Source organism: Cajanus cajan, chromosome 11 (assembly GCF_000230855.2).
Source record: "Cajanus cajan strain Asha chromosome 11, NIPB_CcT2T_4, whole genome shotgun sequence".
NCBI lineage: Eukaryota > Viridiplantae > Streptophyta > Magnoliopsida > Fabales > Fabaceae > Cajanus > Cajanus cajan.
Window position 1 is genome coordinate 19,816,883 of NC_138527.1, and position 11,843 is coordinate 19,828,725.

The window sequence follows — 11,843 nt, forward strand, 5'->3', positions numbered from 1 at the left end:
ACAAAATTAAATAGACAAAGATGAATTTTCTATCATATATTAAAATTACTAACTTGTGTGTGGTGAATGATATAATAGTTGATGTTAAGACATAGAATATTTTTTTTATTTGAGTTCAAATAATTAGAGACGAAATTCCTATTATGTGAGGTGAGTGATATAATAGTTCATGTTAAGGCTGCTAAATCCTTCCATTAAACATAATCCCTCTAAGTTGATGTAATACTACTATTCAATTTTTTTAATTAAAAAATAAATGATATTAAAGTTCTAGGCATATTTGAAGTACTAATTTATTTTTAATTATTCAACTTTTACTCATTAAGTCCCAATTTTAATTAAGAGACCTTAAATGTAAGGGTAACAAAATGAGCCGTGATTTGCAGGTTGACCCGTGGACCTGCCAAAAATTAATAGATTGGACCCGTTATTCTAACTCGCCAATCTACCAAATTCACCCCGTCAAACCTGTCAAGATAACTTTTTTGCATTTTTTTAATGATATATAGACTGATCTACATGCCCTTCAATCGCATTTAGACGGGATAAACTAAGTGCGTGTTTGTATTGGATTCTAAACGTAAATTTTTATGTTTGAGTAAAAGTAACAAATAATAGCTTCAGTATAAAATCATTGTTAAACATGAAGAGAGGAAAAAAAATTGCTTTTCAAAATGAAATCCAAACACACGCTCGAACCCATTTTTCAACTAGGAACCAATCTAACCCAATCCATTTTTTACGGACCATTGACAGACAAGGCCAAAGTGGGCCGTAGTGAAGGGCCTTCCACCACCAAAATCTGGTAAAAAGAAAAGAAAAAAAAAAGTATATATATCCATATCAAATTGGTGTTACGTTATTCGTTGAAAGGTGGGTACCTCACACACAGAATCACAGAGAAACTGGTGGAAATAAAAACAAAATCCATCACGCACCGAAAAAAGTGTGCACTCTTCTCTTCTTCTCCTTCACTCTTCGCTAAATCGCCGCATAAACGACGCGTAACGCGGCGCCGGCTCCGTTTTCATTTTCGACCAAACGATGTCGTAACGCGGGAGGAGAACAGAGGGATTCAGAATCGGAGTAATCGCGATGGCGGCGAGAAGCGTTTCGCTGAGGCAAATCTTCGCGGAGAGGAGCAAGGAGAGGCTCCTCTCGCGGAGGGACCTGCCGGAGCTGAGGCTGAACGGCGGCGGCGGCGGTGGCGGCTGCGGCGGAGATGTTCCGCACGCGCTCTCGGATCGTGTGGCGCGGGTGTGGCGCGGCGTGGGCGAGTTCTTCGGCGAGCTTAGCGACATGGCGCGGTCGGATCCGAGGAAAGTGGTGTTCGCGGCAAAGGCGGGGCTGTCGCTGGCGCTGGTTTCGCTGTTCATTTACATAAAGGAGGAGCAGCTGAGCAAGTACTCAATCTGGGCCATTCTTACGGTCGTTGTCGTTTTCGAATTCAGCGTAGGTATTGAGAAACCACCGCATGCTTGCTTCTCCAAATTCAGCTTCCTTTTTCTTTACTTCGCTTCAATTACAAGTTTTTTTTTTTTTAATTTATTTTTTAATCCACGGGCTTCCGTATGCGTCACAGAAGACGAACCAATCTAACTCTATTGGGTTGGTTTGGTGAAGAAAAAATGGGTGAAAAATAGGGAGAGTGGAAATAGATTACGAAAATAAGTTGAGAGAGTTAATTAATAAGAAATAAGGAAGAAAAAATTAAAATGTGACGAATTCCTTTTTTTTTTTTTTTTTTTTCTCTTTTCTTTCTTTTATATATATATATATATATATATATATATATATATATATATATATTAGATTTAAATATATTTTTAATATCTTAAATTTATAATAAATTTATTTTTATCTTTTAAATTTAAAATTATTATTTTTAGTCTTGTAATTTCAAAAAAAAAATTATATTTTAATTTTTATATTTAAATTTTGTTAAAAAATTTATCAAACATCATAAAACCTATTTATTAGTGTCCAGTAAAAAACATTATCACATTAATTTAATTGATATTGCATAATCCTCTTATTTGTCACTTTCAGATATGTTATTATTTACCTAAGTGATTAAAATAAAATTTTTAAAAATTATAAAGATTAAAAATAACAGTTTTAAATTTAAGGGAGTAAAAATAAATTTATCTTAAATTTGAGATATTAAAATCATATTTAAACCTATATTATATTATTTATTTATTTTTCTTTAATTAAATAATTAAATTTTTATCTTTTTATTTATTTATTTTTACTTACTTATTTTTTTTACACTATCTTTTACCTTTTTTTTTTCTATGCATCTGAGACAAGCTAATCGTCTTGTTCATTATGAAGACTCAACAACAATTGAAGTTAAAACTTTGGTTAAAACTAAAAGGACAAAGTTCACTGTTATTATTATTAGAAAGTATTTGATACATTATTATTATAAAAATAAATAAATTATAACGTCATAAAAAATAAAAATTTATAACGTCACAAACTACTAAATTTTCATCCAGTTTTTTTATCCATTAACAAACTACTAATTGATTATTTGTAGAAAAATTATTGAATTTTATAATAATAAATAAATAAAAATTAATATTAATAATGATATCTAATTGATTAAAAATGTAAAATTATTTTATGTTGTGATTAAACTCTTTTATTATTATTCATGTAAAAAAAACATTATTATTATTATTATTATTATTATTATAATTTAGATCGTTAATTAGTAAAAAAAAATGTTCAATAAAAAATAAATATAAAAAATAACGATATTTCTGATTGGTTGTGGTAAAAAAAACACTAATGAATTACTCTATTATTAATACTAGTAGTAACGAATTTTCATTTTTTAATTTAATTCAAATTTACTACATAGCTGATTCTTTTAATATTAATTATTTTCAAAGTTGATGGTGTTTTATAATGTTTTATACTGTGGGTATATAATTTTTTTTTCTTGAGATTGATAGCATAAATATTTTTATATTATGTTAAATTCCCTTTTCTCCTTAATACACTAATCTCATTTTCATGTATTAAGAATCTATTAAATGCGATAACATTGGTTGTAATGGAATGATAGTATAAAAATAATAGAAAAATGATATAATCTCCGAAAATTCATTCCGAATCATCTTCCGACAGGTTAAAAAGCTTTCTCTTTTTAATTAAAAAAAATTATAAATGTGAATCATAATTAATTCAGAATAAAATTCGGTCAACATTTTGCTGTAGCATTTCTGAAAATAATATATTTTGATGATTTTTATTTTTATTTTTTATTTGCAATTTTTGGTGCAGGGGCGACATTGAACAAAGGGTTCAATCGTTCATTGGGAACGATTTCTGCTGGGGGGCTTGCGCTGGGTATTGCTGAGTTGGCCGTCCTATCCGGGAAGTTCGAGGAACTCATTATCGTACTTTGTATATTTATTGCAGGTGGAATATTTTATTTTATTTTACTTTTCAGTTGAAGAATGTTCAGATGTTCTTTCCAGTAAATAAATTCACTATTTTTTGGCACTCAAACGCTGTCACATTATTGTTTTTCAACACATTGGTTGGTGGGTCCTAGAAATAATATGGGTCGTACTCATATAGAATCAGGGTCCTTTGATATTTAATGCAACTCACTTGAATTTCTTCTGATTGTAAGAAGTGATTTGGAAAGAGTATATTTAAGAGTGTGATGTGGCATTTCTCTTCGTAGATAACAAGTTTAGGCTGTTGCGGTCTTTAACTTGCTATAAAATGTATATCCCTGACCACCAAAACACCGTAAATAACATCTATTGCTGTTTGTTTTGATTTATTCCTCACTTTAGAAAATTAAGGAAACATTAATTACTTCCCCGGCCTACACACACCAAACTTTATATTTGTTTTTTGGTATCATCAGTAACTGAACTAATATTTTCTTTGAAACTGATACTATTTATTGACTTTTCTTAATCCTTTTGGTACCTTAAAAGATAAATATTATAACAAATGTTCACAATACATTCTTTCATGCACTCTTTTTATGATGCTCTTTGTTAATGGGTGAATTTCATGAGTTCCACTAAAAATATTTGGGCCAACTCTTTTCTTCGATTTTTTAAGTAATTGTATAGCATTTCTCTATAATTATTTTTAAATGGAGAAAATATCCTTTTTTTTTTAATCCATATTTATGGTACCATTTTTTTAATTTGAAAATATTTATAACTTCTAGGAAACTGATTCTTTCAGAACTATTTTTACACTGTTTAGTGATGGTTTAATTCCTAGTTAGCAAAGGTGCATAGATTGGTTAACCAATAGTAGTGTAATTGATTAACTAGGAAATCTTACTAAGCTTGACTGCAGAATAAGCTAAAAAGAGTTTATTTTTTCGAGCTTATCTGTGGAACTTTTCTAGGTCTTAAGCCACTTTCATGAGCTCAAGAAAAGCTCCGTAAAAAACTTCCAAATGCTTCATCAACAAATCTGTGTGAATTATTAACTAATAACTAAGTCATAATTAGTTGGTACAAAAAATAATGTAAATTTTTTTATGGCAAGAATTTATTAACTGTTGTGCTGATTACAATATTTGTTCATAAAGGAAAAAAATCAGGATTGTTGATTCTGCTTTTGTGGTGTGCAGGATTTTGTGCAAGCTATGTAAAGCTACTGCCTGCAATGAAGACATATGAATATGGCTTTCGGGTGTTTTTGTTGACATTTTGTATTGTATTGGTATCTGGGAGAACTAGCAGAGAATTTTTCTCCACAGCCTTTTACAGATTAATTCTGATTGCAGTTGGTGCTGGCATATGTTTGTTTGTAAATATTTTCATATACCCCATCTGGTCTGGGGAGGATCTGCATAAATTGGTGGTGAAAAATTTCAATGGAGTTGCTGCATCTTTAGAAGGTATGCTTGAATTTCCTCATGTTCCGAATCCTTGCTAAGATTTGCAATTGTTGTCTATGGCTAGTTTCTATATTTAATTTTGTCCTGTTGTCGCTCTGAGTTTTTTTCTTTGTAACTTTGTTTAGGCTGTGTTAATGGGTACCTGCAATGTGTTGCATATGAGAGGGTCCCTTCAAAAATTCTTGTTTATCAGGCGTCGGATGATCCACTTTACCGTGGTTATAGAGCAGCAGTTCAATCGTCTAGTCAAGAGGATGCTTTGGTACTCATATTTTGTAGTTGTCATCTTTCTTCAATAACCTAAATGCTAAAAGTAGTGCCTACATTTTATGATTTTGTCTTACTGTCGCAGGTAGATTTTGCATTATGGGAGCCACCTCATGGTCCATACAAGACATTCAATTATCCTTGGAGAAACTATGTTAAAGTCAGTGGAGCTTTGAGGCATTGTGCTTTCATGGTCATGGCAATGCATGGATGCATACTTTCAGAAATACAGGTAAAAAACAAACCTTTCCTTCTGTGATCTGTGCTAGATGTTAGCTGTGTTATATTTTTGTTAGTGTTGTTTGTTACCCTTTCTTTCTGTTAAAATGATCCAGCGTCATCTACCTGATTTGCATTTTTTTTCACCGTTCTTTCATAAAGTCTAATTTATGTCTTCTTTCAATCTCTTGCAAGCTTTCAGAACACTTGGCAATATATAAGAATATATCTTCATACCTTCTATGAACTCACAATTTGGTTAGCATGTGTGTACCTTATGAATGATCTGGCTGAAAATTAGTCTAACACAATGTCTGCAGTGAAAGGAAGACGTTGACTTGTGTGATGATCAATTGCTTATATTTTGAAGGTCTATGTCATATATATTTTTCTACATATTTAAAGAATGGGAACATGTTCTATTATTCATTAATACAAATGAACCAATTCATCAACAATAGGGCAATGAAACGTCCATAATTGTATTAGGAGGAAGATGTTGATATTTTTTAATTAGGCAGATTGTTTTATTCCAAAATGTCTGAGGTAGAGTTTAGCTGAGCAGTTGAATTTCAGAAGATACTTGAGCAATGGCTAACTTACATGATTGGCATTAGAATTCTATTTTCTGGTTGATGGCTTGAGTGCCATTCTCTAAAAACATCTTCCCAAATGCTAGATTTTTAGTACTGTATAATTTTTCTCAAGACTCCTTTTAAAGTCCATAGATAGCATTAGTTACCAGTCTATGCTACTACTAAGATCTAATTATTCAGTTATTCTTCTTCCTTTTCCCCCACATTTAAGATAAGATAAATGAACTTTTTATAATTTGTTCTGTTTGGTCTAAATCACTTGAGCAGTGCAGTTAAATTAAAGCACGCTGATTGAATATAGTTAAGTTCTAAATTCAAATTATTGTAGATGATGTCATTTATCAATGGGTTTGAGAAGCAGGAATTTTTTGCTACTTTAAACACAATCCATAGAAATAAAGTTGTGGTTGTACTGTCTGCATAAAGGAAAACATGTCATTTTAGTCCATGTTGAGGCCTTCGTTTTATTTAGTCTTTGACACGTATCTTGGTGTTACTATACATTGTTGGTATTCAAATTTCATATATACAGGCACCCCCAGAAAAGAGGCTGGTTTTCAGTAATGAACTTCAGAAAGTTGGAACTGAAGGAGCTAAAGTATTGCGTCAACTTGGAAGCAAAGTGGAAAGGATGGAAAAGCTAAGCAATATAGACATTCTCTTGAACGTACATGATGCAGCTGAGCAATTGCAGATGAAGATTGATCAACAGTCATTTCTTTTGGTCAATTCAGAGAGCTGGCAGGTTGCAAAAAAGCCTAAAGAAATCGAAAACCATGACAATTTGATTGATGTCAAAGACCATGAAAACAAACACTCGCTGATCTCTTCCCTCAGTGAAACAGGGGTTGATTCAAGACTCAACATAAACATAGAGCATTCAATTCCCGAATTGCACATTTCACAAAGCATGATGTGCAAGAAAATATCATGGCCACGTCTCTCATTTTTAGGAGATAACCTGTTACTTGAGCAAGATTCCAAAGTATATGAAAGTGCCAGTTCTCTCTCTTTGGCAACATTTGCTTCACTTTTAATAGAGTTTGTTGCAAGGCTTCAAAATCTTGTGGATGAATTCCAAGATCTTAGTGAGAAGGCCAATTTCAAAGACCCGTTTGACCAACCGGTGTTGAAGTAGCTACCAGTGACACTTTGGACCAGACTTCACAGGCGACTTTATTTCAAAATTGGAGGTATCTATAGTCTGTCTGACTATAATGTATAATTATATAGTTCATCTATGATATATAATATATTCGAGTATGGAGATACGAATGGAAATATCATTTTTAGTTCTATAAAAATCAATTTGGTGGGGAGAAATTATACTTCCTTATCAAAAAAAAAACAAATATATATATATATATATAAGGCATTATAAAAGTTATTCCGCATTTTTCTTAAATTTACATTTTACATTTCTTGTAAATTATAGATGTTATTTATTTTGTTTTTCTACTTTCTATTCTTCTACTTCATATTTTCCTGATTTTCTTTTTCAAGTTATTAAACCATTAATTATATATATATATATATATATATATATATTATTTTTATTTATAAAATGATGTTCATGTATTATTGTTTTTATTTATTTGTACATTTTATTATCTTATAATTAAACTCTTGAAAATTATTTTAAAAGAATTGAAAGACATTTTTTAATTTAATTTTTGTATGCTTTATTAATAGTATATTCTAATTTTATTTTTGCTAATAAAGTTAGTAAAAGGCGTAAAATATTTTATACAAAAAGACACTTTATACCACCATCAAAGAGAACAGAATAAGTGGACAAATAGTATCAATCATCACTAGAGTGAGCAATTAATTTTATGTGTAGACTCTTTCACTCTCTATTTTATCTTTAAGAGATACTGCTTCCAATCTTTTTATTTTTTATTTTATAAGAAACAAGTTATAGTATAAAATATATTTACTATAACTTATTTCTTATAATAAGGATAAGAGGTAGTATATTAGTCAAAAAATGTTGAAATATAATAGAAGAGATATAGATATTTTTAAAAAGTTGACATGAAGATATATATTTTCTTCCTATATTATTATAGAAGAAAAATAATATATGATAGTAAGGTTACAAAAGTTGTTTCGTTTTATAGATAAGACATAATATAATGAGTTTAAGCATAGAGTGCTTTACAGAAAGAATGAAAGAATTTTAATGTTTAGTGCAAAAGTATGCAAAAAGGTTTTTTTTATTATTTTCTGATCATGAATCTTCTTATATAGTAGTCCAGATGAAGAGGATTATTGCAAAACCTTGAATTCTTCTTAAGTTTGTTTCGTTTGTCTTCGTTATAAGTTCTTTGAGATGAGAAATGTTTATTGATGCATTTAATGTTTGTATTAAATATATTTCACCAAATTGTCATTTATTATTATATTAAAAAGATTATTTATCATCTTTAGAATACCAAATAGACTATTTGTAGCATATGTTAACGAGAAACAAGTTCTACATCAATTTTTGCTAACTTTCCTTGTGATTTATAGGATTTGTTCGTCCTTGGTTTTGGCATAAAGCATGTCTTTATTCTCTCTAACAAATTTGAGTTTCAAAGAGTTTTCTTAGTTGGATTTGTTAAAAAAATCACCTAGACATACAAAAAGTAGCCGCTAGTCATTATAAACAATAAATATATAAGACTTTATAATGACAGACTGTATGTTTTGTTTGATAACATATTGTTTCTCTAATAAGTTGTATTTTATGTTTTGCTAATCAGTATTTCACAAAAATATTTTATTTTAAAAAAACATTCTATTTGTTATCATTAAAATTTGAAAATTTTAAGAGATTCAACATTGCCTTTTAACTTAAAAAATATTAAACAACTCCATTAATTAAAATAAAATACCAAAAATATTTATTACATACTTATATTATATTTCATGACAAATGGAGTGTTACATTAATAATAATAAAATTGATAAACAAGAGAGTTTAAGAGGAAAAAAAAGAATATTTATTTATCAAAATTTATTCTCATTATCTAATAACAAAAAATACATATTATCCCAATCTTTGATAGAGACAAAACATGAAAAATAAAATTAATATTTTATAAAAATTATAAATTGTCTTATAAATTAAAAATATTTTATTAAAATTTTACTAAAAAGTTAATACAACACTTATTTTAAGATTTATTTTTTTATAATACGGCCCAGAACGGATGGAGTACTATTTTCTAAATTGTTTTATAAATACGAATAGATATTAACTACGTAATGAGGTGATAGAGATTGAATTATTTTATAGGCTGAAAATAACATTTATAATTAAGTAATATAGTTTGAGTGGTTACTTCTTTTTAAAACAAAATAAAAAGTTGTGGTGGAACTGTGAAAGCATAGATTAAAAACCTTAAAGAATTGACTTGTTCGATTAGAAAAACGACAAATCAATGTTTGGCCTGTAAAATTGGATTAAAAAGAAAACCAGCCAAATCGGTATGAAATCGAAAAAATAAATAGCATTTTATTGATTAGAACCATTTTTTTTTAACTTAACCAACAGTATATTTTGTTATATCTTAATAAAGATCTAACGTCAAATTACAGTGACCGGAGTATAAACATGGCAGCAAGTCATTGGATGACTTGTCCCTTTCTTAGATTTTCTAAAGCATCTCCAATAGAGGTTCCTTATAAGCAATCTCATGTGTCACATCACTGTTAAATTAACTCAACTCTGACTCATAAAATTTAAGTAACCCATAAAGTGGGTCATAGTTAATGTGACAGTGATGTGGCAGAAAGATTGCTTATAAGCAACCCACATTACAGATGCTCTAATGTATGTCTGGATGTTTCACGTAATGTGTTATGTGTGACTTTGAATTGTAATAACTATCCTTTATTTACTTTACTGTGATTTGTGACTAATATATAGTTATTTAATTTTTTGTTATTAATTTTTGTCTTTCATGATATATAATGTGATCTTTTATGTCAATTTAAATTTTAACTTTAATTATTATTTATTTTACTTAACATATTATATAACTTATGTCAAAAAAAAAAATACTATATAACATTGAAAATTTATATCAATTATTATCAATTTAATCATGGTTTATTAAATCATGAACTAGAGTGAATATATTTTTTTAGACAAAAAGGAAAATTATATTCTTGAAAAGGAAATTCAAAATTCTATATGTATGTTGATTCGAAGATTATTTAAGTATATGGTTTTGCGATAAGTAAAAACTACTTTTAAGAATTTTTTATTAAAAATAAGTTTTTTTAATTAAAAAAAACTTAAAAATATTTCTAATTTGCATATCTAAACAAAATTTAAATAATTAATCAAACTTGACTATGAAATTAGCATGATGGAGTCTTGAATAGCCTAAACTTCATGGAGAATCTGAGACACTTCTTCTTGAAATTCTTCAAGGCAAGAATTCGGTCAAGAAGGAGTGAAATGAGAACCAAGGTGAACTAAGCTTCTTAGGTAGAAGAAGCTCAAAGCCTAGATCTACAGAGAGGAAAGCTCAAGGCGAGGAGGAGAAGGAATTCTCCTTGATGACTTCGGCTATAGAGAATTTGGATTTTAAAGAAGATGAAATCCTCATTCAAATGTCCAAAGTGACTACAAGTTCAGGGCCATATGGAATATACAGCCCTAGGAAGTATGTAGGACAAGCTAACCTTAACCTAAGGTTAAATAAATAATGTTATGGTTTAAGTTAACCTTAGACACCAAAATTTGAATTCAAATTCAAATTTTGGTTCCGACCATGTGCAAGTCTCATGTATATGTGATTTGGCTTACATTTGAGTGGTATTTGAGTCATGCTATGTGCGCCACTCCACTTGGCCGGTCACATGGATCAAATGCCATCTAAATACAAGCTAAATTACATTTAAATGAGATGGCACATGTGCTTAACTAAACCTAAGTCTAAAATGGCCAAAAATTACAAGGCCCAAAATCTTATGTTACTTGGTCAAAATACAAGACTCGTAAACAAGAACTACAAGCCCAATGGACTAATCCTATTCTACATAGGCTTTAGTGCACAATCCAAGTAAAAAGTACTACGAATTTTTTTTTTTATTATTGGCTCATTCTTCATTCATACTCTTGACCATAACCCTAGTGATTGGGCCCTTGACTCATAGGCCTCCATTATAACATAAACGTTCTCTCTCTAAAAGAGTGAACTATCATGACATTCTAATATTTTCTCACTAAATTAAGTCCTAAAAGTGTTTATCAAGTTTAATGATTGGTTATAAATTAATTGAACTATTAGTCGTATATGTACGGAGTTACTTGCCATTAAATTTTAAGAGACTATTTAAATTTTGAATGATGTTTCTCACTTCTCAGGAATATAAACCAACTTTGCTGTCAAATAAAGAAATATGAACGTACTAAATATATCTTGAAATAAAATTGTATTAATTTTATTTAAATTGAAGGTCATGCCATTGTCAAAAAGGTTGAAAATCATGTTTCGATCATAAGTGATATTTTGAATTTAATGTGTTAAACTCATTAAATTATAAAGGAACATTAACGAGTTTTTTTATGAAGCTTTTTTCAACATATTATTAAGTATTATTTATGAGGGTTCATTCCTCGCAGAAACCACATAAATTTCACAAACACTAGAAACGCGTTAGAAAGAAAGAATTTCTAACATTTCTAATTATATGATAAATATTATATTTATGTCTAAATATGTTTTCCTATATTGAAAATGAAATAATTTTAATTTTAGTTCTTGTAAAAATTATGGTCTTGATTTTTTTTTTTGAAATACATATTTTTTACTTCAACTATTATAGATTATTGACATGTACCGTAAATTATGTTACAACAAAAT

The 11,843-nt window shown here is 29.2% G+C and overlaps 1 protein-coding gene across 1 annotated transcript; it reads left to right on the forward strand.

The window, feature by feature from the left end:
- Positions 1 to 853: 853 nt before the first annotated feature.
- Positions 854 to 7,381, forward strand: LOC109816636 (aluminum-activated malate transporter 4). The gene is made up of 6 exons (XM_020381712.3): positions 854 to 1,456; positions 3,298 to 3,435; positions 4,625 to 4,894; positions 5,020 to 5,156; positions 5,247 to 5,393; positions 6,509 to 7,381. The coding sequence occupies exons 1-6, from the start codon at positions 1,096 to 1,098 to the stop codon at positions 7,112 to 7,114; spliced, it is 1,659 nt and encodes a 552-aa protein (XP_020237301.1). The 5' UTR covers positions 854 to 1,095; the 3' UTR covers positions 7,115 to 7,381.
- The last annotated feature ends 4,462 nt before the right edge of the window (positions 7,382 to 11,843 follow it).

Coding starts and splice junctions, on each gene's coding strand:
- LOC109816636 (XM_020381712.3), top strand. CDS start 1,096: ATGGCGGCGAGAAGCGTTTCGCTGAGGCAAATCTTCGCGGAGAGGAGC. Junction 1,457..3,297: donor CGTTTTCGAATTCAGCGTAG/GTATTGAGAAAC, acceptor TTTTTGGTGCAG/GGGCGACATTGAACAAAGGG. Junction 5,157..5,246: donor CTAGTCAAGAGGATGCTTTG/GTACTCATATTT, acceptor TTACTGTCGCAG/GTAGATTTTGCATTATGGGA.